The 27,298-nt window shown below is 36.1% G+C and overlaps 1 protein-coding gene across 2 annotated transcripts in view; it reads left to right on the forward strand.

Moving 5' to 3' along the window:
- The window catches only part of ZNF644 (zinc finger protein 644), a 103,489-nt gene extending 85,122 nt beyond the window's left edge, over positions 1-18,367 (forward strand). For both annotated transcript variants that reach the window (XM_044002753.1, XM_044002752.1), the window contains 2 exons: positions 15,342-15,444; positions 16,632-18,367. In XM_044002753.1, coding sequence (XP_043858688.1) covers positions 15,342-15,444; positions 16,632-16,824 — 296 coding nt within the window. In that variant the 3' untranslated portion in view covers positions 16,825-18,367. The remainder of the gene's footprint in view (positions 1-15,341; positions 15,445-16,631) is intronic.
- Positions 18,368-27,298: the final 8,931 nt, after the last annotated feature.

Genomic DNA, 27,298 nt, shown 5'->3' on the forward strand with positions numbered 1-27,298 from the left:
GATTGGAGTTAAGTGACTTGCCCAGGGTCACACAGCTAGTAAGTGTTGTGTCTGATGCCAGAATTGAACTCCACTCTGGGGAGTGGGTTCTCTTTACTGTAGTGAACTCTAAAGGGACATTGGGATTTAGTTGAGAAATGATGGATATGGTAAGGTTGAGAAGAGTAATAGACTAAGAAGGGGACCAAAATAACTTAAGAATCTGCATTGGGCTAGGGTACAGGTGAGATCAATATACCCTTCTGTTTTGATGACTGAAGCATTTCACCTAAAATGGGCAGTGCATCACCCAGAATTTACTAAATCTGGGTACTCCTTGGAGTGGGTTTTGCAGGAAGACTTAGTGTGATTTTTAAGGAAGCCTTGTCATGGAAAGGGCACTGGAGATTTGTTAGGCCTAGTTGTACCACTAATTAATTACATTCCTTTAGGTAAGGCAGCTCACCTTTCTGCGATATGGCATCTTTTTCTTTTCAGCAAAATTCATAGGTTAGACTAAATCATCTCTAATGTTCTTTTTAGCTCTTTGTCTTTGATTTTACATCATTCATTCTTAGTGCTAATGTGGAAATAATGCTGGATGAGTGTCTGAAAGACCTAAGTTCCAATTGTACTCTGCCAGTTAGGTAATAGCTGTTTGGCCATGGGCAGCTGGTCACTTAACCTTTCTGGTTAACTGTCCTCTTTTCTAAAAAGGAGAAAATCGGACTAGATTGTCTACAATGTACTTTTCAACTCCAAATCTATGATCCAATTAAGAAATAAAAGGCATAAAATAGAAATATTAATGGAGTTAAACATTTAGAAATCATTGCATTGAAGTATAATTAATCTAGTACAAATGATGCCTACTTAGATGTTTCCATATTTTAGTAAGACAGAAGGGAAGGGGAAAGCTAGAGGGGATTGAGTGCTAAGGAGAGGTCATACCACTCTGCCTTGCTGGCCCAGGGAAAGAGGGATGGCAAGAGACTGTAGAGGCTATGAATCTTCATAGGGTTCTAGTTTTGCTAAGGTCTTAACTTATTTACCTGCAACTGAAATGTATTTTTAGCATATGAATATTTAGATATTTAGCCATATGGCTCTGAGACACATGAAATATTCTTTTTTTTTTTTTTTTTTGGTGGGGCAATGGGGGTTAAGTGACTTGCCCAGGGTCACACAGCTAGTAAGTGTCTGAGGCCAGATTTGAACTCAGGTACTTCTGAATCCAGGGCCAGTGCTTTATCCACTTTGACACCTAGCTGCCCCATGAAATGTTCTTTTAATCTGTGTGATTCGAGGGGCAGCTAGGTGGTGTAGTGGATAGAGCACCTGCCCTGGAGTCAGGAGGACCCTTGACACTTACTAGCTGTGTGACCTTGGGCAAGTCAACCCCAATTGCCTCACTTAAAAAAATAAATAAATAAAATAAACTGTGTGATGCATTATTAAAAGACCATTTTCCTCCAGAATATTTATTAATCAAGGTTTAATTGTAAATTAGAAGCAAGAAAATTACTAGTTTAAATTACCCTTGCTTTAGACTGTTTTCTAATATAGTAAAAACAATATAATAATATAATACCTGATTAAATTATAATAAGACCTCTGCCCTCTTATATAGATGAATAAGCTAGATTCATTGTTCAAACTGACATTCTTTTTTTGGCTGTTAAAAAAAATTTTTTTTTTACCCATAAAAGTATTTTATTTCCAGTTATATGTAAAGATAGTTTTCAACATTTGTTTTCATAAGATTTTCAGTTCCAAATTTTTCTTCCTCCCTCCCTTTCCTCCCCCTTCCCCAAGACAGGAAGCAATTCAATATAGGTTCTGTTCGTTTTTGTTTTGTTTTGTTTTTTGTTTTGTTTGTTTTTAAGTCACTCCAAGTATTTTTTAAGCATCTAGGCTAAGTTCTGGAGATACAAAGAAAAACAAAAAAATTCTCCTTCATGGAACTTATTTGGGAGACCATATACAAGTAATAATGTACAACCAAGATTTTAAAATATGTGTGTATGCCTGTGCATGTATATACACGTGTACATGTATGTGTACACATATATGATAGATTAGAGATAATCTTGTTAGTCTAGAGTGATTTGCCATTTCTTTCTCCAGATCATATTATGAATGAAGAAACTTAGTCGAACAGGTGTAATTTGCAGAGGGTCACACAGCTAGTAAATGTCTGAAATGAGATTTGAACTCAGGAGAATCTTCCTGACTCCAGGCCCAGCACTCTATCCACTGTGCCACCTACCAGCCCCAGAGATAATCTTAGAGGGAATGTATACAAAAATAAATCATTGATGACATTGTTTATATGGTTTACAAAGTTCATATTGAAAATTTAAATATGTAAAAATTTTATTTGAATCAGTCATTTCTTAGCAAATATGAAAATTTCTTGACTAAATGATGTTCTCTAGTTGGCACCAGCAATATCAGAACTCTGTATATTGAATCAGTCATAATTTATATGATATTTTAAAATCATTTAAGGCAGCTTTGTGAACAGATCAATTCAGTCTTGGGGCCTAGAAAATTCTTTTCAACCCCTATCACAGTTTCTTTCTTTTTTTTTTTTTTATGGGGCAATGGGTTTAAGTGACTTGCCCAGGGTCACACAGCCAGTAAGTGTCAAGTGTCTGAGGCCGGATTTGAACTCAGGAACTCCTGAATCCAGGGCCGGTGCTTTATCCACTGCGCCACCTAGCTGCCCCCCACAGTTTCACTTAAGAAAAAAACTTGTATGTTCATGATGTTTTAAAAAAACTTTCATTTTCCACCACACTATCTTTTAAACTTGAAATGACTTTTTCAAGTTTGCTATTTTGCTGGGTTATAAGGTTATTCTTAGAACACATAAACCATTTTCAAAGCTTCCTTTTTAGTATAGGCATTTTCTTGATTAGCTATGTTTTATTTTAATTGTTAGTACTATCTAATAAAACACTAGAGTATTTTGTGATTCATTATAACATTTTTAAAAACAGTACTCGTTTGAATTAATAGAAATGTTGAAAATTTCAGTCTTTTCTAACTTCAAATGTAGGAAATTTCATGTGTGAATTTCCCACTTTCACAGTTTGTTTCTTAACATACAGCCTTTCCTTATTTTTTTTTAAGTGACTGGAATATATGGTCACCTATATCTTTCTATTAGATCTTATTGGTTCATTGATTTTAGTTCTTGATCATTGTGGAATTGGTGTGTTATTTTTTTTTGACGTTTATAAAATTTAAGTAAAAATGCTACATGGTCATTAGCAGAATATATTTATCTACAATGAACAAAATCGGTATTTCATCCAACCAGGAATAGCACATTATGTCAGTGTGAAACATGTGGTCCAGTGGCCAGCTTTATCAACATGACTCAATTACTTAATAGTTTCCTGTTTAGAAGAAATAGTCTGTCTAGGAATAACAGGACTCTGGTGTCTTAAAAATCAAAATACAACTTCTACAGGAACATTTGACTATTTTCCTTGTTGTACTCTCCTTCATTGCCCCTAGTCATATACTAGTTCTGGTTTAGATTCTGTGGTTATTTTGATGAATTATTTCTTACTTCCTCTAGGGGGTGGGAGGTGTGGGGGGCGGGGAGCAGGGAAGGAAGAGGAAGAGGAACAATCACTTCAGAATTCCTGGAATGGGCAATGCCGGACAGGGGAGTAGAAAGAGAAGGCAAAGTAGTGTCACCTTATTAACGCTGTCACTTAGATTGTTGTGTACAATCACAGTGCTTAGTGTAGCCTAGTGGAAAGTGCAGGATTCTGAAAGATTAGAAGACCTTTTCTCTTGACTTATCTGTGAAACGAAGGGTTTCAGTGAAAGGGTTTCTGGTGTTTCTTCTAGCTCTCAATCTGTAGCCCAGTTTGAGATCTTAATGCTTGGACTTATTACATCAGAAGGAGCAGCAGAATTGTTTCCACTTAAATATTCGATTCAAGCAATTTTACCTTTGAAGAAAGCTACAGAGAGGGTAGATAGCTTGCCTGATGTAACTTAGATGTTTGTGGTACTGTCTGTTATTACTGGCCAAATCAGCCCAGCCAGTTTGGTGTGCAGACAGTCATCACATCTCTCAGTCTTACTGTCATCTATAACATGGGATTGTCATAAGATCTACTTCAGAGGATTGTTATGATGATCAAATGACATACCGTGTAGAGAAAGGAAAGAAGGCAACAAGTATCTGTCCACTAGGCACCAGGCGCTCTGCTTCGTAAATGCTTTACACATACCTCATTGAATCCTTACAGCAACCCTGGGCACTAGTTCTGGACACACCTTAAATCACTATATAAATAAATGTCACTTAATCTGACAATATAGTTTTATTCTTTTGTTTTTATATTTCAAATAGTTTAATAGCTGTCAGTGTTGTTATATTGATTCTTCCAGTTTTCAGCTCTGTTGAAATATCTGGTTATGTATGTCTTGAATAAGAGAGGGTATAGGGGCGCCCCCCCCCCCAGGTTGATTGATTGATTGATTCTTATGTTGTGTTGGGTACTTAACCAGAAGAGTAACCCTTGTGACAAATAAGTATGGTCAAGTGCAACATCCTTCTTTCCTTTCCAGTCTAAAATTTTACTATCCTGTATCTACTCTATAATCCAATCACATCGACCTCCTTCCTTATATGAGACATTCCATGTCCTGACTATACATTTTCACTTGCTGTCTTTTATATTTGAATTGAGCCTTTAAGGAGGCCCAGGGAAGTCAAGGGGCAAAGGAAGGATTGAATTGTCTGCCTCCTGGCTTCCTTGTCTTTTTTCAGCTCTTGACTAGAATCCAAAGTTTCTTAAGAAGCCTTTTTAGATCACCTTTAATACTTGTGCCTTTCCACTTAGACTACCTTTGTCTTGTACATATTTGTTTGCATGTTGTCTCCCCCATTTGATTGTGACTTCTTTGAACATAGAGACTGTTTCTTTGTATTCCCAGAGCCTGCCACAGTGTCCAACCCCTAGGAAGCACTTGATAAATACTTACTGCATTGCCTTCATTTCTTTCCTTGAATCTCAGATATGAACAAGCTCTTTTTTAAAAAATAAATTAAGGGGCAGCTAGGTGGTGCAGTGGATAGAGCATTGGCCCTGGAGTCAGGAGTACCTGAGTTCAAATCTGGCCCCAGATGTTTACACTTACTAGCTGTGTGACCCTGGGCAAGTCACTTAACCCCAATTTCCTCACTCCCCCCACCCCCAATTTAAATTTAACATAGTAATTTTAATACTTTATAGCTTGTTTGTTTAAAATTTCATTTTCTTATTAGTGATTTGTAGCATTTTCCCATATGTTGTTAATAGTTTAGCTTTTTAGATTGTCTATTTTATCTGCTATAAGTCTTATCTGTCCTGTATTTTGTCAAGAATTCTTCCTTTGGGGCAGCTAGGTGGTGCAGTGGATAAAGTGCCTGCCCTGGATTCAAGAGGACCTGAGTTCAAATTTGGCCTCAGACACTTGACACTTACTAGCTGTGTGACCCTGGGCAAGTCACTTAACCCTCACTGCCTCACAAATGAATGAATGAATGAATGAATGACTAGGGAGGAAAAAAAAAAGAATTCTTCCTTCTCCTTTCCATTGTTTAAAAGCTTTCTCTTACTGTCTTCTGATTTTCAGAGGAAAGTAGGTAGGCAAGGATGAGACTTTTGAATGAAATAGTGGAAGTACTTGCTTTTTTGATGGGACAGAATAACTTTTGTTCCTTTTAATTCAAAGCCACCACCCTAATACGTAGTTCCTCATCACCTCATGCCTGTATTATTGCAGGAATCTTCTGGTTACTGTCTCTGTCTCAGGTCTGTCCGCATTCCGATCCATTTTCCAGTCACCTGCCAGACATTTTCCTAAAGCACAAACTCTGATGACTTTTACCTCCATGACCAAGTATAAAGTGCTTTATTTGGCATTTAGAGTCTTTAACATTACTGGTCCCATCCTACCTTTCTGGTACTTTCTAGTACATCCTAAACTTTACTTAACTCCACTCCACAACAGAACAAGTGTAGTGTATTTCTTCTTCCTTCTACTTGTCACCCATCTCCGTTATCTGTGCCATTTTATTGGATGTTCCCTATTCTGTAATCCAGTCTCTTCTCTGCCCTTTCCCTTTCCTGGCCTCCTTCAAGGCTGCATTCAAATCCTGTGTTCTATAAGAAGTCTTTCCTCCCTTTGTCTAAAATTACCTTCCATTTATGCTTTACATATCTTACATATGCATAGGTATTTTATATTGTCTTGGCAGATTTAAATGTTAACTTTTTGAGGGTAGATTCCTTGTTTTTGCCTTTTTGTATCTCCATTGCTTAGCATAATACCTGGCAAAGAGTAAGCATTTAATAAGTTTTTGTTGAATGATTTTAAAAACTCAGAAAATTAGCTGGGCAATACTTTGAAAAATGCACTAAATTTTAATAAGAATGTTTTATCTGGAATTTACATGTAATTTCATCAAAAGGATAAAGAGAGGGATAGCAGCTTTTATTTTCATTCTTACCAGAATATTTATTTTTAGTTTATCTACCCATTACCACTTATTTATTTACAAATATGATCTATGGTCAGTATTTTGATAAAGTAGCAGTGTATGTGTGTGTGTGTATAAACTGGCGGCAATATATACTCTATTCCTTTTGTTTATCATGACAATCAGCTTCCAATGTGTTCAGGATACAGCATAGTTATTTTGGTGTCATATTTTCTTTACATTTTACTTAATTTTTACCATATATTTACAAAAGGAGTTCATAATTTGCCTTTAAAATTATTGCATATTGCTGCATCCTGGATGGAAAGTGAGATAAAAGTGAGAAATAGAAACAAAGATAACATGAAAACAATTATTTCTTTGTACAGTGATCAAAAGAGTACTAAGATTTTAGGCCAGTTTTTGGTTTTTCTTCCATTTCTATGTTAGACTTTGCAAACATAAGCATTTCTGTCCTTTTTACCATCATTAATCTGTGTATCAGTACAAGAAGATATTTGCTCTGTTCAGTATGGTAATGAGTTAAAATGTGTGCCCTTTGCAGTTGTGGACAGGGAAAGGAAAGTTGTTCCTTTTATAATCTTCAAAGCTGCTTAGGGGTTTAAGGCACCACCTCACGCCACATAAGCAGACCAGCAGACCAGCGGTTAGGAAAGAGGAAGCCTGCTTAGGTTATGCAGGAATTTGGACTCCAAACTCCTGGAGGCAATAGAGAGCCACTGGAATTTACTGATTGGGGGATCACTATGGTTGGATGTACACTTGAGGAAAATCAGTGGCTGAACAGAAAATGTTGTAGAATAGGAAGAGATTTATGCTGAAAGCCCAACCAGCAGACCTCCAGGTGTGAGGAAATGTTGGTGGCATTTTTATAGCTGGTAAGAGAGGTATGTGCAAAGATGAAGTTGATAGGCCTTGGATATGGGCAGGGCTTAGAGGACTAGGAGGATGGTGGGGTCTTCAATAGTAACAGGGAAGTTGTATGTGGGGGGAGATAATGAGTGCACTTTGAGACATGTTGAGTTCAATATATCTACATTATATCCAGGTTAATATGCTTAATAGGGAATTGGAAATTAGAGGTCAGCAGAGAAGTTAGGGTCGGGTAAATTGATTTGAGAATCATCATTTGTAGAGATGATAATTAAATCCATGGGAGCTGATGAGATTCCCCTCGTGAAATAGCATATATAGGGAAGAGCACAACCCAGGACCGTTTCGTGAGACACCCATCATTAGTGAGCATGACCAGGATGAAAATCTAGCAAAGGAGACTTAAGGAGGTAAGAGGAGAACCAAGAGTCGTGTTAAACCTAGAGAGAACAGAGCTCCAAGGAGAAGCAGGTAACCAACAGTTTCAAAAGCTGTAGAGAGATCGAGGATGAGGGTTGAGAAAAGGCCATTGCATTCAATAGTTAAAGAGGTCATTGGTAACTTTAAAGACATCTGTTTCAGAAGAATGAGCTTGTAAGCCAGATTTTTGGGAGTTAAGAGAGTGGGAGGAGAGAAAGTGGAGGTACCTTTTATTGGCTTGCCTTCTCAAAGTATTTAGGTACAAAGAGTGAGAACGAGATATGAAATGAAAACTAATTGAGGTGGAAAAGGAATTTTTGAGGATGGAGGAGACATGGGCATGATCGTAGGTCCATAGGAAAGGAGTGTGCAGAAAGAGAAAGATTGAAGGTAAGTAGTTAAGAGTAGGGATGACACAAGGGACAATCTTGTGTAGGATATGAGATGAAATAGGATCATTTGTACATGTAGAGGGGTTTGCCTTGGGAAGAAGAATCATCACCTTGTCATGTGAGATAGGGGTGAAGGAGGAAATAGCACAAGGCATTTGAGTGATATAAGATGAAGAGAAGGGGAGAAGAGTCAGCTTTCTGCAAATGCCCTCATAAGTTTTCAGCTAAGATTGGTGGGCACATGGTAGCAATGGGAGGTTTGAAGAGGATTGAAAAAGTTTGGAATAGTGACTATAGAGAGGAGAGTAAGATGGTGATTTAATTAGGAAAGTATAGGAGCAACAGTGAGGGCTCAATTGAAGTTATGTAACATCAATTTGTTTTGGATCTTGTCAGAAGAGTTGAACGAAAGCAGCAGATGCTACGGCTCAACAGCACAATTGGTGATAAAATAAATGATTCAGTTGAACAGTGTAGATTGGAACAGGTTCACTAAGAGGGTCACACAATGGAGAAAGGAAGAGAGTGGCTCATGCAGGTGTGATGATCTCAGAGATAACCGGGGTCAAGGGATTGGGGGTCACTGTGGATGAAGAGCACACAGGGTTTGCTGCAGGAAGGCAGAAGAAATAGAAAGTCAGTAAACAGGTTATGGTCAGACAAGGGAATTTCAGAGTTCATAAACATGGAGGTTTTTCATTTGTGGATGATGGCAAGATCAAAGGTTTGATTGGTGGTTTTGTGTATGGCTGAGTTTGGGTGGAGGAGTAGGTTATGGGAAATGAGTAGATTGAAGAATTGGGAGGTTAAGGTTTTTAAGGGAGTATGTATGTCGAAGTCCCCTAGTAGGAGGACAGGAGTAGATATGTCCAGCCACCAGGATTTTGATTGAGTAGGAGGAGGTAGATTATATGGACTTAAAAGAGAAGAGGTAATTGAATGATAGTTGTAGGGGGAGAAACCTATAATCTCATAGCATCATACTGGAAACATTCTTTTTTCCCCCTCCCTTAACATTCCAATTTCTTATTTATTTTTGCCTTTCTTTTCTTTTTAAATTTTGAGTTCCAAATTCTCTCCCTTCCAACCCTTTTCCCACCCACTGAGAAGGCAAGCAATATGATTACAATTATACATGTGAAATCATGGAAAATATTTCCATATTATAGGCATATTTCAGAAAAAAGCAAGATAAAGTAGGAAAATTAGATGTCAATTTGCACTTAGTTCTTCAGTTTTCTCTTTGGTGCCGGATAGAATTTTTCATCATGAATCCTTTGCAATTGTCTTGGATCATTGTATCAGTCACAGTCATATCCTACAACTTGTTCAGCCTTTTCCCAATTGATAGTCATCCCCTCAATTTCCAGTTCTTTGCTACTACAAAAAGAGTTGCTGTAAATATTTTTGTATAGGCCCCCCTTTTTTTTTGGTGTCTTTGGGATATAGACCTCATGGTGATATTGCTAGGTCAAAGGATGTGCACAGTTTTATTTCCCTTTGGGCATAATTCCACCTTGTTCTTCAGAATAGTTGTATTAGTTTACTCACTACTCCACCAGCATTGTATTAGAGTACCTATTTTCACATAACCCCTCCAGCATCTGTCATTTTAGTAAGTATGAGGTGGTACCTCAGAGTTGTTTTAATTTTCATTTCTCTAACCAATAGGGATTTAGAGCATTTCTTTCTTTTTTTTATAATACTATAGAAAGCTTTGATTTCTTCTTCTAAAAACTGTGTTCATATCGTTTTCCAGGTCACTTGTTTATCTGATATTAAGCATTTTCTTCTATTTTCTCATCCTTCTGGATTTGTTTTATTGTTTCTTGATATCTCATGAAGTAACTAGCTTCCACTTGCCCAATTCTAACTTTTAAGGAATTAATTTCTTCAGTGACCTTTTGTTCTTTTTTCTATCTGACCAATTCTTCTTTTTAAGGAGTTCTTTTCTTCAGTGGATTCTTGTGCCCCTTTTACATTTGGCCAATTCTGGCTATCTCCCCCCAACCCCCATCTTAATAGTATTTTTTCTAGTTACATGTAAAGATAGTTTTCACCATTCAGTTTTATAAGAGTTTGAGTTACACATTTTTTCCCCTCCTTCAAGACACCAACCATTCTGATAATAGGATGTGTGTGTGTGTGTGTGTGTGTGTGTGTGTACACACACAATCTTGTTAAACAGGACATTTCTGTTTTTTAAGGAGGTATTTTTCTTCAGTATTTTTAGTGCCTCTTTACCTTCAAGCTGTTAATTATCATTTCATCATTTCTTTTCCCAAGTTTTCTTCTACTACTTTTAGTTGTTGTTGTTTGTGGTGGTGTTCTTTTTTTTTTAACTCTTTCAGGAAATCTTGTAGGGCTTGGGTCCAGTTAATATCTTTCTTTGAGACTTTTTTGGTAGCTATTTTCATCTTGTCGTCTGAGTTTTTGGCTTGCTCTTTCCTGCCAAGTGGTCAAGTTTTTTTGTTGTTTGCTCATTTTTCTAGTTTATTTCTTGACTTTGAACTTTACATTAAAGTTTGACTCTACTTACATAAGGGTGGAAAGCTTCGGGCTTTTTTGTGTTTCTGTATTCAGATCTAGTTCTGAGGAGATCTTCAAGTTTTCAGGACTTTCAGGGTAGTATGATCCAGGGAGAGGTATTGTCACTGCTAGTCTGTTCTATACCGAGGAAGGACCCTTGCCTGTCCTGTAGCAGCAAGTGCTAGCACTTTTTTTTTTTTTTGGTGGGGCAATGAGGGTTAAGTGACTTGCCCAGGGTCACACAGCTAGTAAGTGTCAAGTGTCTGAGGCCGGATTTGAACTCAGGTACTCCTGAGTCCAGGGCCAGTGCTTTATCCACTTCGCCACCTAGCTGCCCCCAGTGCTAGCACTCTTAATTGCCCTGGAACTGCAACCCAGAACTGTGTGGTTAGCATTTATCAGTAAGAACCAGCTGTACCTAGTGCCAGAAGAAGGACCTATGTAATTTCCTTTTTTTTTGGTAGGGGGGCGGGGGAGGGGTGGCAATGAGGTTTAAGTGACTTGCCCAGTGTCACACAACTAGTGTCAAGTGTCTTGAGGCTGGATTTGAACTCGGATCCTACTGAATCCAGGGCCAGTGCTTTATTCACTGTAATCCCTTTTTGACCAATTGTTTGACTCCCATACCCTTATACAGAAGCTGCTTTTGTGGCTGCTGTTTCTACCACTGTGCGTATGGGCAGGCTTCTGTTCCAGTGTTACAGACTCCTCTTACTGACTTCTTAGGTGTTTCTTAGGCTGGAAAAATGCCTCATCTCAACCTTTTGTTGGCTCTGCCACTTAAATTTGATTTGTGGAGAAACCTTAAAGTTGTTAGGATGGGGATTTTGGGAGGGTTCAGCTGGGTGTCTGCCCCTAATCTACCATCATGGTTCCTTTTCCACTGAAACATTTATTTACTCTCATTTAGCCATTACTCAATTGATTGGCATCTGCTTTCTTTCCAGGTCTTTGCTACCTCAAAACACGTTGCTATAAATATTTTGGTGTAGTATTTGGAGCCTTTTCTTTTGGTCACTGACCACAAGCAGTGTCTGCAATGTTCAGAATATGGTGTTGAATACTGGGCACTAATAAATTTCGAACAATGAATCCTTCAGGAAAGCTTTGCTGGGGGAGACAAAATTTAAACTAAATCTTAAAGGAAGAGAAGGGCTAACAAAGGAGTATGTGTATTTGTGAGGCAATTAGGATTAAGTGACTTGCCCAGGGTGACACAGGTGAGTAAGTAAGTGTCTGAGGTTGGATTTGAACTCAGGTCTTCCAGAATCCAAGGTTGGTGTTCTATCTGCTGTGCCACCTAGCTGCCTCCACAAAGGAATATATTTAAAATACAGGAGATGGCCTGGGTGACTTAAGTAGAAATTGGAAAAGGATTGCTGAATTCAGGTTGATTGGACTATTGAGTGCATCAATGGGGAGGAATGTATATTAATGCCAAGAAGGCTTGTATAGGCCCTTACTAACTACTTTTCTACCACAGGCTAGTCACTTAACCTCTCTAATTCTCAGTTCCTTTATCTGTAAAATAAGGATAAGAAGCTGCAAGTAAGAACTGCGTTCCAGGTTTGCTGGGACCTTGAATGATCCTGTGTGTAAAACACTTGGCAAATATGTCAGGTGTCTTAAATCCCAATATTCATTAATTTATGATGAATTATTAAGAAGATCTTCCTCTTCTGGACAGAATACCAGAAATTTGGTGTACACAAAGATTCCCTTCTGTAGTTATATGTAATAAAGGTCATCTGGCTTCTATATGAAGCTCCCTATTGAAGGGGAACCTACCACCTCCATCCTGCTTTTGAAAAATGGTATTTGTCCCGAAATTTCCCTTCCCATCAAATAAAAATTTGACTCTGTGTACCTGAGATGTAGTATGATGGAGAGCAGAGGTATCATACTCCACAGACATAATTAAGAAATGTTTAATGAAATAAATAAAAATATGACATAAAAATGTTAATTTGTGTTTTTCTAAATCAGTGTGCAACCTGGGATCCTTTTCTGTTTACATTTGACAACACTGGTGTGGGAAGCAGAATGCTGGACCTGGAATTAGGAAAACCTTTGTTCGATTCCAGCCTGAGTCACTTCACCTATCTGAGCCTCTTTTTCTCAGTGTTTAAAATGATATGATATTAGATATGATATCTAAGATTTATTCCATCTATCATCCTCTGAACTTCTGCCTCTTTTTCCTGGTTCTACTCAATAGGGCCAAGCAGAATAAATCTAGTACTTTTTCCATATGACAGTTCTTCAAAAATCTAAATACAGTTATCTTGTAACAACAACCATCCACTCCAGTCTTCTCTTCTTGGTTAAACACTCCCCAGTTCCTTGGCCTTTTCATGGCCTAGACTCATGGCCCTTCACCTTGCTATACTGCCTTTTAGTGTTCTCCCCCTTATCTGCGTCCTTCCAAAATTCAGGTGCCTAGAAATGAGCATGTTATTGCCAATGTGATCTGAACTGGTCAGTCAACAGCAAAACTCTCTCTTTCTATTACTAGAACCTATTCCTTATTAATGAAGCCCAAAATCTCATTAATTTTTCTCCCCTGCTATATCACAATCTGGACTGATTGAACTTGGAAACAAAATGTAAGATTTACATTTCTCTCTATCCATATTCATCTTATTTGATTAACCTGTCAAGATATTTTGAGGTATATAGATGACTTGCTATCCCTTAGCTTTGTGGCATCTGTAAATTTGATAATAATACCATTTGTGCTGATAGAATATAGGCTTCTTGGGAATAAGAATTCTCTATTTCCCCAAACCCCAGTGCCTTGCACATATTAGGTGCTTCATAAATAAATGCTTATGGTCCTCTGCTCCCAACTCCCAGTGCCCTGCCTCATGGGGAACTACTATGCTAAGACTATCAGTATCAGTTCACAAGTAGCTATTTATTTTAATTTTTTTAATGTTTGCGGGAAAGTGAGGGTTAAGTGATTTGCCCAAGGTCACACAGCTGGTAAGTGCCATGTGTCTGAGCCAGATTTGAACTCAGGTCCAGACATTTGGTGTATGTGCTTGGCTGGTGCTTTATCTACTGCGCCACCTAGCTGCCCCGCAAGTAGCTATTTTTTGATCAGTGATCTAATGTGTTGATCAAAAATGCTATCAAAAGGAATTGATAAGAAAGCATCACTGAGTTTTTTGCTCACATATTAAATATTTTATCATCTCAGTTTCTGTAACCTAGGTTTTAGTTGTTTAATTTTGATAAAATTTTCTAATATGCTATTGTATTCTTATATTTCATTATTTAGAATGTCCTTCAGAGAAATAAAAAACTGAATAGGTGATAGGTTGAAGCCAGTAACTAACATGAAATATATCTATCAATGGTGGTTTTTATTTTAGTAAATAATATTTTTTCGTTAGTACAGTAGTTGATGGTTGATAATTTTATCATTGGTGACTTTATGAAGTCCAGATCAGTTTCCTGAAAAGTAGGTTGTGATGAATTCTTTGTCTCCCTGTCAGCCTCGCCCCCACATACACCCAGAGTCACTCTTGGTTTCTCTTAACTATAATCTGTAGTTGGGAGTGGGAGTGGGAGTCGGAGTGGGAATCTTCTCCCACATATTATGGCTTTTGTCTAAAAGGAATGGGGCTGGAATTACCGGTCAGATTATATCGAAATACCAACAGTATGAATTTTTATTTGTATTCCTTCCCATATCATACTTTGATTATTTCTTCTTCATTCCTTTCTATTTTTGTGGTGCAATGAAGCTTAAGTGACTTGCCCAGGGTCACACACAGCTAGTAAGTGTCAAGTGTCTGAGGCCTGATCCAACCTCAAGTCCTCCTGAATCCAGGGCCAGTGCTTTATCCACTGTGCCTCCTAGCTTCTCTCCCCCCCCTCATTATTTCTTAATTAGCTTTTTGGCAATCTGTTAGGGAAAAATTTTTTTCTTTTCCTCCTCTCCCTGCCATCTTCTAAGTTGTATTTTATAACTTTTATTTTTGTCTTAAAACCTACATAGGAACAGCTATTAGGTTAAAAAATGAAAAAAATTCCTGCTACCTTCTTTCCCTTCCCCCTTCCCCCTTCCCCCTTCCCCCTTCCCCCTTCCCTCTTGTAGAACTAGTGTATCAGGTTTAAACAACTAAACTATAATTATGGCATGGAATTCAAATTAATTTCTCTTTTCTTGATATTTTGAAAAATTAATTTTTCATAGAGTTGTGGTATATAGGCAATGTAATAATTAAGTTCAGTCCAGTGGTTGTAACTTTTCTTAGAAGGAAGCAGAATTGGACACTGGGATCATATATAAACACTCATAAGAGGATCAGTCTTACTATGATAATAGGCTAAATAAACGACTCACTAATAATAGTCATTCAAAAAAATTTTTTATTATATCACTTAAGCAGTAAATTACTGGCATGAATAATTATCACATGGAACTATCTGGAAAATGCAGTACTATAAGATTTTTTTGAGTAATTTGTCATTATGCTAATACAGAATCAGTAATGTGGTTTGGGTTTTCTAGAAGAAAAAAATAGAGACTTTTTATTATTACATATGGAATGGACTTTAATAATATTTGCTTTTTTAAATAAATAGAGTATTGAGTCTTTTTTCTTTCTTTTCTTTTTTAGCCATAGATAATAAGCAAAAGAAGTCAAGATCAAGATCTGGAAGTAAGAAAAAAGTACTGCCATTACCTCATGGTGCTGATGATATTTACATTCTTCGATGCAGGTGTGTTGTTACTTTGCTCCATGAGTGTAAAGTTTTTTTAAACAGATAAATTATTTTGAAGGAAAAAAGAATCCCCTGGAAAGAAAATAGTCATAGTTAATAAGGACAGTATACAAAGATTCTGACTTGAAAAGAAAAAGAAAGCAAGCAAGAAAAAAAACAACTCGTTTTTAAAATTTTCTCAATAACTTGGGTGATTTGATCAAAGGACATACTTGCCCACAATGTGATATTACAGTTGGAAGATGGGCTCACTTAACCCATGATATTTCTGAAATATAGTGCATCGAAGATGTCAATTATACTATAATTCTTCTCCATTTTGCATTATGTTCTAGCCCTGGGAAACTTAACTGTCACTTAGAATCAGATTTGTTAGAGCTGTTTTTACATTTTTGAAATGTATTACACGTCCTAGTAGAAGATAATGGAAGCACATTTTTATCCTCTAGATTTTCTTGAATATTCTTTCTTATATCCTGCCTACTGACAATGATGGAAGGCAAGAAGCCTTGAAAATGGGGTATTGGAATCCTATTTCAATGGACATGTGTTAAAGTTCTGCCCCCACATCCCTTCAGGCACAGTTGAGAGTGGTCATTCAACTTGCATACGTATGGGACATATTTTTTTGAGAAGTCTGGCACGCTAATCTTTAGAGTTCAAATAGTTATAAAGCCTTCTAAACTCTTCTCTCATACCCAGACAAAAAGTAATGTCTCATTCAGATTGTCCTCATGCATTTTAGATCTTTCTTTTGCTCCATCACATGCTATTTCATATGATATTTGTTTATCACATCTTCCCTATTACATTATAATTCCCTTGGGGGTGGCACTTAAGTTGTTTACATCTTTGTTTCCCTGCACATCTTTGTAGAGTTACTTCCTTCATGGCCTTAAATTTATCTATGTAATCTATCCATCCATCCATCCATCCATCCATCCATCCATCCATCCATCCATCCATCCATCCATCCATCCATCCATCCATCTATGTATTTGCTGTTGTTGTCAGGTTTAAATTTATTTTAGATAACTTCTGCCTTCTGAAATTCTAGAAACCTTCTGGTTCAAGGTTGTCTTAGTGCTATTCTGTTTCATTATATCCTTTGGTTTGATTGTACCAGACCTTAACTGAAAGTAATTTATATTGTTGATACTATTTTGAATATCTTGTACATACAGGTTTTGTGGCCTGGTCTTTCGAGGACCATTGTCTGTTCAGGAAGACTGGATCAAGCACTTACAGCGACATATTGTGAATGCTAATCTTCCACGGACTGGAGCAGGCATGGTAGAAGTCACATCGATACTTAAAAAGCCTGCTTCTATTACTGAAACTTCATTTTCTTTATTGATGGCAGAAGCAGCATCATAGAATGAGGAAACCTTTTGAATAACAAATTTGAATTGGATGTAAATTTGAAATACTTTGTCATTTTTTTATAGTTGCTACATTAAATTATCTGTTTATAAATCCTAAAGCAGGAAAACGGGGAAAGTGAATTACAGTGACATCAGAGCAAATTGAGTACTTTAAAACAGTTACAGTAAGTAGTCTTTATATTTTATATAGGGTGGAAGATGTGTTTTTAAGGTTTACTAAGTTTTTGTCAGTTAACTAACTGTGTCCAATATCAATAACAAGATCATTACACGTAAGCAGCCATTTATCAATTGTTGCACATGGGTACTTAGAGACAGACTTTATTGAAAAATTATGTTCTTTGCAGTGTTACCAGAATCAAGGCTCTGTTTTTTCCCCAAAAAAAGAGACTTGCATAGTAAAATAAGATATTATATTTTGTTTGTATGTATGTAGTGTTTTGTACAATATCAGGAACTGCTAACTAAATTCACTCAATTTAGGGCATTAAATATCATGTACTTCATAGTTCAAGAGACTGTTCACTCAAATAAGGCAATGAGTACTATTCTATATAGATGTTTAAGTGTTTTTTAAAAAATCACACGAAAAGGTTTTTTTTTTTTGTACTAAAAGTGGAGGGAGATTTGTTTAAACAAATATTTCTAAAAGAAATATGTACATAGTACTGGAAATTATTTGTGGTAAGGAAATATTCTTTACTCCAGTTGCATTTCTCAGACAATAAAGTGGTGCATCCATGCTACCTCCTACTTTGTCAACAAAGATGCTATTTACCCTTTACATTTTTGTATCATAATAGATTGAAATCTAACTCTTTATTGCAAGACATCCTTTTGTTAACAGACTTGTTTTCCTTTTTGATGTTTTACTTAAAAATTGACTTGCTTACGAGACGGTTTTGCCTCTTTACTACTTTATTTAACACTGTAGAAATGTACTACTAATAATAAATGATGCTCACTACACCATTTAGAATAGCTTTCTTCATTTATAATTTGTTCCAAATTTGATCATTTCAGCAAAATTTAATACGTCAATTGAAATGTTTCTACATATAAAGAGAATGTTTACAATTTAAATTTTAGAACTTGTTTTGGATGTAATTATATGTATGAAAATTGTGTAACACTATGCTCATGCTAAGGACCGCCGTAATGGAATTATGAAATAAATGTGCTGTGAGGATAGAAAATATGGTGCAGGTGTCTTGGTCATGATAAATTGTGAATGTTTATTTACAATGTCTCCAAAAGTGATTTAATTTTTTTTCCAGTAAATCAGATTTCTTTGCAAATACCAGTTTTTGTATTCAAGTACCATTTCATTTTATTCACGTAGGATGGCTAATACTGTAGTTAAACCAAGGATATGAATTGATACTTTATATGTAAATAAAGCAGTAAAAATGAGGTGTATTTTGGTAGAGTATATACATACCTCACTGCCAGTGAAATTTCTTTCTTATGGTATATCTCCTTACCAGAAAAATCTCTAAATAAAAAAAGTTTAAAGAAATATAAATGTCTATAATTTGAAGCATTTCTTATTTTCTGTAGTGTAAATAAGTTCATTTGGAGTTTAAATTGGATACTCATTAATTCTACAAAAAATTTTTTCATAGTTCACCATTCTTCTGGAAGAAGTATTGCTACATTGATATAAAATAACACAGGGAAAGTTTTTATTGAACTTGAAAGAGTGAACACTTCATTTCTCTCTGTAATCTAACATTGGCATAGTATCAGTTTCCTTACCTATAATATGGAGGTTTAGACTGCTCTTTTTCATATTAACATACTGTGGGCCTGTGATTTTCTTTCATTCCAAATCAAGCCTGAAAACCAGAAGCTATGCCTTATTGTTTTTTTAAGAAAATGGAATTGACCTATATTTTATAGAATCATTCCATCTCTAATTATTTCTCTCTTCACTTAAATAGACTTGATTAAATTAAGGCCAGTAGAAATAGAACTTAAAAATAAACTGCCTTAGCTAGGTGGTGCAGTGGATAGAGCACCGGCCCTGGAGTCAGGAGGACCTGGGTTCAAATCCGGCCTCAGACACTTAACACTTACTAGCTGTGTGACCCTGGGCAAGTCACTTAACCCCAATTGCCTCACTAAAAAAAAAATTAAATAAAAATAAACTGCTTTTTATCATGATATTGGTATAGACTTTAAAAAAACAACAACAACATCTCAATTTATGTTTAGCTGTACCAGGATTTCATGTTCTGAGAAAAATAAAACACATTTTTGTCATTTGACCCCTAGTGGAGATGTTGGCAGATGCCTTCTAAATGTGCACAAGCACTTGATCCCTAGCCCTGTATGGTTTTTATTCAGTTGTGGCCAGTTTCTCTTCAGAGAAAATTTATAGCACAGTGGGAGGGAGTAGCGCTGGACGTGGCATCAGGAGCAACCACAATTCACTTCTTGCTGCTGACACTGAGGGCCATTACATATATTTGGAGCTGGAAGGAACCTCAAAGGTCTTCTCTTTCCCTGTCTCCTTACCCATGGTCACGTACCTTAGGAGATACAGACATAGAGAAAGTGATTCTTGGTAGCAAGACTTCTTAGAAACTGAGGGAATTTGGACAGTCCACATGGAGGAGGTGGTATTTCAGCTGAGGTGGGGATTCCCTGGGATGGTGGAAGTGAAAAGGGAGCAGCACATTTTAGGTATGAGAGACAAAGCAGTTTCTGTAATGGTATGAAGAATAGAGGTGGAATGTGGCACATGGAGAAGGTCACACAGGCCATAGGCTGGTACCTAGAGTGTTTGAAGGAGAGCAGTGTGGATGGATATCTGGGAAAGGTCGACAGAACCGATTCAAATTGTGAAAGGCCTTAAATGCCTTGACAGTATTTTGTGGGGGGTTTTCCCCAGAGACAGTCTGAGTGGGAGACTAATGTGATTAAATCTAAGATAGTAATTTCCATTTGGTGACTTGGTAGAGGATGGATGATTAGGGCAGACACTTGAGGCAGGAAGATAAATTTCCAACCAACCAGGCAAGAGATGAGCCTGAAATAGGGTGATGTCCATAGGAGTAAAAGAAAGGGAGATAAATGGGAGAGATTGGTGGAGGATCAAAAGGACTTGGTAATTTGATTGCCATGAGGCAGAAGAGAGAGGGATAGATGGAGTTTGTCTCTGAGGTTGAAAAGCTGGCTGATTGTTGAGATTTGTGATACCCTCAACAGAAATGTGGAAGTTCAGCAGGTTTGTTAGAAAATTGAATTATTTTGCCTGCAGGGGTACACCCTCCCCACTCACTTTTTAAACCTCTGGCAGCTAGTGTTCAGTTCATCACAGACTATGGACAGTATGTAGCAATGTTTGGTTTCGTTTTCTCTCTTCCATAGTTGTATTGTTTCTATTATATTTGTTTCCTTATACTTTTCTTTAAATACCTGAGTTCCCTGGAAAGAATAATGAATGATGCTGCACTAAAGTACCTAAATTTAATCCTTCAGAATTCTGAGGTTATAATTTTATTATTTTTTTGTCAAAGGTTCTATTGAAAAAATTTAAGACATGGCTTTCAGTAGTAAAAAATGTTCTTTGAAACAAATTATAATTTGTTAAAATAAGTTACATCTTTGTTAAAATGAAAGGAATTTTAGGAATAATGTTATAAAAGAAAGGTACAAAGAAAACCAAGACTTGACATCCATTCTCCCTAGGCAGAATTTGAAAGTTTTTCCCTTTTATATGTTAATATACTTTAGTAGCTTCACTGTAATACTCATGATTTATCATAAAACATATTTAGGCTGAGAAAATTTGGTATCTTTGTCCTTTTAACTATGTGCATTTATTTAAGAGGAATATTTAAAAAACATCTTTATAATCACCTCCCCCACCTCTGCCTCAGTCAATACTACACCCTATCCCCAAGATATTTCCCCAGTTGTTTAGTGTATCACTGTTTTTTCTTTTGTTCAGAAAACTGACTTTTGCAGCACTGATCACAAAAGGAGACTTTCTAAAATCATGGCTGTGTCAAACAGTGAATTTACCTTTTCTCTTATTGCATTAGAGTTAAACTTGGACACCAAGAAATCTAGCATTTTAAAATATTTGCCTGACACAATAAAAGGTAATCATGACTGATCCCCTCCCCCTTTACTGAATCAGTGGGTCCTGATATCTGCCTTTAATTATGACACTGGACTTGATTAAGGATTTTTTCTTTTAAAGAAAGTATTGTTGACCAAATTGCTGTTTTGTTAACATTTGCTCTAGTTTCTCTGAACAAATTGTTCCCAGTAACCTCAGACAAACAAACAACATAGCAGTGGAGAATCCATGAACTGGGCAAGTCACTTCAATCACTCTGAGCCCTTGCTTTGTCATTTATGAAAGTTGGGCAGTGTTATTTCAGTCATCGTTTCTGAATCCTATTCAAGTGGACAAGTTATACTAAACTGAAAATGTGTGACAGTCTCATATCTTCATATTCTTAACCATTGTTGGACCTGTTCATTTGTTGTTTCTTGTTCTTGTTCTAACTACCTTTTCCTTTTATAAAAATGCTTGATGATGTCTTTTATGTTGTGTATACACATCTTCATTAGTAATGTGATTTAGCTTATTTGTGCATTCCAAACAATTCTCCATTGTTATTTTGAGTCTCCTGGAATTTTGATTGTTCCCGAGATTATATCCCATATGACATCACTGGAAGAATATTGATATTAAACAAGTTAGTTTTTGGTCTTAGGAAACAGTTTGGGATTATTGAGAGGCCTGCATAGTTACTCAGTTAAAAGCCTTACCACTTTCTTCCTCTTGTTAAATTTTGAGTCCACTTCATTGTCCACCTGCCTTTTCTATTAAGATTTTTGTCCTGCTGGACTTTGCATCCAACTATGTACCAGAGCTTACACAGAGAATTTTTTTTTTCTTCGCCTCTCTGGGTTGTTAGGCCAAACATTTCGAAGTTTAGTTTAGGATTCATTTCATTTAGGCTACTTTTTAGCTCATTCATCATCATCCAGTCCGAAAATATTACAGTGTGTGTATCTAGATTATAAAATAGAACATTACTAATTAAATGTAATATTGTCGGACAGTTTTCAGTAAAGAGGGAAAAAGTGTGTGGCTTTTCAGTGGTTTGGGGGCATGAAAGGAGTAAGGGAAGAAAATGGATTGATTATGTCAGTATACTTTCTCCCTAGTTTGTTCTTTGACCCACTTCGTGCTAAGTACTGAGAGTCAAGAGCTGAGTCCCAATCCTGACTCTGATACCTAGCTGATTTGACTGTGCACAAGTAACAGCTTCTTTTAAAGCCTTTACGTGAATCTTTCAGACTGTACATTATAATCCTTACCAGTTTGATAGAAAGGGATCACACCTTAAGATTCTTAAGGTTTTTAAGTCATATAACTTTAGTCACATATAACTTCTTTCTTCATCCAACCCTATTCTTACATCCAGAATCTCCATTATGAATTGCCTACTGGTTTAATCCTCCTAGCAAAATGGTGTGACAAGAGTACAAAATTGGGAAGATGGGTGTGTTCCCTTATTAGTAATTGTATATCACCCATTACTGGGAGGACTGCCAAATATATGGAAGCTATACAACTTGGTAAGAAAGTGCTTTTTGTTGATCCAGGGTCGTTGGTCTCTGTTTTTTCTTGTTTGGGGGGATAATCAATAAACTCATAAAAAATTTGTGCTTATAGATACACAAATGATGTTTCCATCTTTTGAAAGTGAGATGAAAACAACAACTAATTTATTCTTTAGTGAGGTAATTGGGGTTAAGTGACTTGCCCAGGGTCACACAGCTAGTGAGTGTTAAGTGTCTGAGGCCGGATTTGAACTCAGGTACTCCTGACTCCAGGGCTGGTGCTCTATCCACTGCACCATCTAGCTAGCCCGAAAACACTTTCTAATTGCTGAGTTTGTTATAAAATAAGCTGCATGCTAGTCTACAGTTGTTTTGGACAGCTTTGTAAATCAATTTGTTTATGTTGTACATTACTCAAAAAAAGGTTGGTGGAATTCCTTTTACATGATTTCTGATCATAAATACTTGACATAGTCCATGAAAACTACAGTACTTCAATACATGTGCCATTAAAAATGGAAAAACTAAAATATTTTGAAAAAATAAGCTTGCAGGAGAACTGTGCAGTGTTTATTAGTTTTTGTCTGCTTATTTTATTTCCTAATTATTTTTTAAAATATTTGCCAAATGTTTGTAGCAGGTAATATTTATTACTCTTCTGCTTTCCTTGTGACCTGATGACAAGTTGACCAATCTAATAATTGAAAAGTGCTGTTGCAGTACCATTTCAGAATTGGAACACGATCCTCTAGAGGTGAAAGAACATTATGTCTGAATATGGTTGTTTAGACTTAGACTTTTATCATTATGTATAGAAGTTTAAATTTCATTGAGAAAGCTCAAAATACTGACAGTTCCATTATGAATGAAAACATCAGTTATTCATGCTAACTTCCCACCCAGAAGACAAATACAGATGAGGCCTTCAGTTTCTTCCATCTTTTCATTGGGGCCTCATTGTTTCTCACATACCTTTAAGAATTCCTCTTTTCTCTATTAGACATCTGCTACTGTCATATTTTCTCCTCATGAGACAGCAGGCAAATGGCCTTCTCCAAGACCAAAGCCAGTGTTGCTCTTTGAGCCATCAGGGGACACAGAAGTGACTTCCTACTGAACCTGAGGATTCCATATGACAACTAGAGCAGAATTCCACCCCATCCCTGATATTTTTATGGCACTTTTTTCTAAAGCATTTATTTCTAGCAAAGAATCCAGAAGGGCAGTATGATTATCTTTGTATCCCTACTTTGTAACTTAGTGCATAGCCTGTGCATAGTAGATTCTGAATAAGTGATTGTTTCAAAAAGGTTGATACAACAATCAGCTGTGTTTTTTGTAGATGATCTCTCAAGTGTTAAAAAAAGATATCCCCCAAGACACCAACTCTTTTTAGATTACTTAGAACTTACCTGAAATGTATTTCTGGGTATGGCTTTTGATTAGAAGGGGGCAATTGAGTGAGTAGCTTTCATAGAGTTCATGGGTTTCATTCTCTGCCCTTCTATTTAGTTGGATACAGTATGTTTGGTACTGATTTATTTCATGTAACCATAGAATCTTAATGTAGTGGATTTGTAGAAATAGCTTAATCATGCCATTCTGTCTGTTTTCAGGTTTTCTCTGTCATTGAAGAATAATCAAAGAAAATAATGAAATGTTTCATCATCTTAGGAGACAAGATCAGACAAGGTGGGGGATAGGGAGGAAGTTGGTAAGGATCTTCCTAAATGGAAATTCATTCCTAAAGTCAAACTGAGACCTGACAAATTGATTAAATAACTTTACTTCTACCTGCCATTTTCACTTTAACTGTTAATATGATTTGAATTTGCTGCTTTTGGATAGTAGCCCATTTTTGTTACTTGTACCTTTTTTCCTCCAACTCCTTAAAGTCACTTTTTAATTATCCCTCTTTGCTGATTAATCTTCATATTTTCCCTCTCCTGTTAAATTTTTTATTTTACTTTGACTTGGGTTCTTCATGCTGGTGTTACAATTTCTCTCTTCAAATAAAGTGATTGGGGTTGAACTTATAATACTGAATATAGGAGGGATTGTTCCGTACCCTAAACTGAAAGCATTATAGCTTAGGATAATCATTCCATAATTTTTATTGAATTTTCAATTTGCCTTCGTTCTTAATACAATATGTCTTCTCCCTCGCCTAATATTTAACTAAAGTAAATCTACATTTATTTGGATTTCAAACAATAAAATCTCCAGATTTCTTTGGGGGATATTGAGAGAAGTGGTCCAGTTTGTCCTTTATTGAGAGGCTACCATTTGTATGTTCATTTAAAATATGCAGATTGTTTACATAGTTATATATTAACCCTGTAAGTTAAAGGCTGTTATTTTCTCTATTTACAGATAAGGAAACCGAGGTTGGGAGAGGCTAAGTGATTTGCTCATTTTCACATAGCTAATTATGTCTGAGTCAGGATTTGAACTCCAGGTCCAGTGTTCAACACATTGTGCCTCCCCAGCAGTCTCAAGTGACAAGTAAATAAATTGATATTAGGAATTATCTTTCCTTAACAAAATAACTTTAAGAATATTTGGGGGCAGCTAGGTGGCGCAGTGGGTAGAGCACTAGCCCTGGAGTCAGGAGTACCTGAGCTCAAATCTGGCCTCAGACACTTAACATTTACTAGCTGTGTGACCCTGGGCAAGTCACTTAACCCCAATTGCCTCACCAAAAAAAAAAAGAATATTTGAATAGGCTTAATCCTTGTATCTTCCAGTATTTTCTAATTTCTATCCTTTTAGGATGGTCCAAGGAGACTTTATACTCATGATAATGACCTGGAATTCCTTTAGTACCCTAAAATCCTTTCCAAATCCCTCTTCTCCTAAGAAAGATTCTTAATATCATTAATTTCTCTTATCTTTTGAAAATGTGTAATTTCTATCTGGTATAAACACTTAACTAAACTGAAATTCACTATGATTCATTGAACTTAAAACATCCCATTCTAAACCATTGTTGATTAATGGTAGTTTACTTAGATTTAGAATTATGTGTGTGTGTGTACTTTTACTTTTGATCAGATGTATAGCTTTACTTTTTTGCCTAACTTTATTAGTATATTTTAGTGCTACTTTTCCCCCACTATCCTTTTGACATCTTTTAGGCTTGTATATTATATGTTTGGCTAAATCACTAATAGAAGCTCACATATGCTCCCAGTAGAAGACTAGCATGGGGCTCTATATCTTATGGAATTTAATGAGAGATAATTCTGGGCTTTATCTGTGTGTGCTTTATTCCATTGGCATTTTATTTTATTTTATTTTATTTTTTTTATTAGTGAGGCCATTGGGGTTAAGTGACTTGCCCAGGGTCACACAGCTAGTAAGTGTTAAGTGTCTGAGGCCGGATTTGAACTCAGGCATTTTATTTTAATAACTTATTCCAATATAAACTTTAAACAGTTATATGAAACTTTCTCCCTATGATTTTTAAAAAAAACTATATTTTTATATATATATAAATAACATTTAAGCAATATTATTTTCTACCAGTAATACAAAAAATACTTATGTAGTGTCTATGTAGCACTAGAAGCACCTTCTTTAAAAAATAAGGAACCATCCCATTCAGTAGATTTGAAGTAAATTTGTCTTCAGTGATTGTGTATAATATTCTACTATTCCTAGCTTAAGTGTTTTAATTCCATTAAACACCTACTCTGTGGCAGGATATGCTGTCAAACATATCAATATACAGTGTTCTCCCTCTGCTAGCATTCCTTTTTGATGATTAGAATTTCATTACTTTTCCCTTCTTTTTCTGTTCAGTTTTTTGAGTGAGGGAAGAGCCAGGTAACATACCATTTAGTGTGATTATTGTTTAAGTAGCTAGGTGATTATTCTGTAGTCTAGAAGTAGTTTTTAAAAATGAGGTTAATTAGAAATTAAACACTTGATCAACAATGTCAATGTTTCTTAAATTTTGAATAGTTCATGGCTAGTTAATGATTGCACTTGATCCATAGCAGTCTAGATTACCCATACATGCACCACAAATAAGAAGAAATACACTGCATAGTCTTACTTGTAACTTGATATTATGTGCTTATTAACACCTTGTACATTATTTTAAAAAATTGAAAATGGTTTTTCCTTATATAATGAGTCATTTCAGTATATTGTTAATAAACTATTACTCTGGTGTGATGTAAGCCTTTAGGATTTATAATTCTAAAAGTAAAGATCTGACCATATTGAAAATATTGCCCACCTCTAGCAAATATAAAAGAACTTCATGAAAACATGAATCATTCTTCTTCATTAGATTTCTGAAGATGTTTCGCTAGTGTACTTGGAAAAGAGTTGTCTGAGCTTTAGTGAAGTTTAACAGTTTTGTTAGTTTCTTTTTTTTTTTTTTTAATTTTTTATAAATAGGCTGAATAAAGGGATTATATGAAGGCAAAGAATTGTCCCAGTTCTTCTTTTGAGAGGCATTTCTAGGATGTCCTTCCTCCATTGATGCTTTACGGACAACCTCCCTTTCTGGGAAATGTTTTTGAATACTTGTCAGTGGTCTCTGCTCAGAATTCTTTGTCTCCTGTTACAGGTAGAAAGCTATCAACAAAAAAATGGAAACTTTTTCATTTACTGTTAAAGTACAATTTTTCTCTGTCAATGAGAAGTACATAGATACCAAAATATTTCATGTGGTTTAGAAAAAAAGTGACACTTTGTTCTGTGTAGCACTTTAATAATATCAAAGATGACTACTGTAGAGTGGTAATTATTCAGTGAAAAGTAACAGAAAATAACTAGTTTCCGGTAAAGAATTTGGCCCCACTCCTAACCTAGTTTATATACAGAATAAAGTATTCAGAATTTCATGTCCATTTCAAAAT

This window comes from Dromiciops gliroides, chromosome 4 (genome assembly GCF_019393635.1).
Source record: "Dromiciops gliroides isolate mDroGli1 chromosome 4, mDroGli1.pri, whole genome shotgun sequence".
NCBI lineage: Eukaryota > Metazoa > Chordata > Mammalia > Microbiotheria > Microbiotheriidae > Dromiciops > Dromiciops gliroides.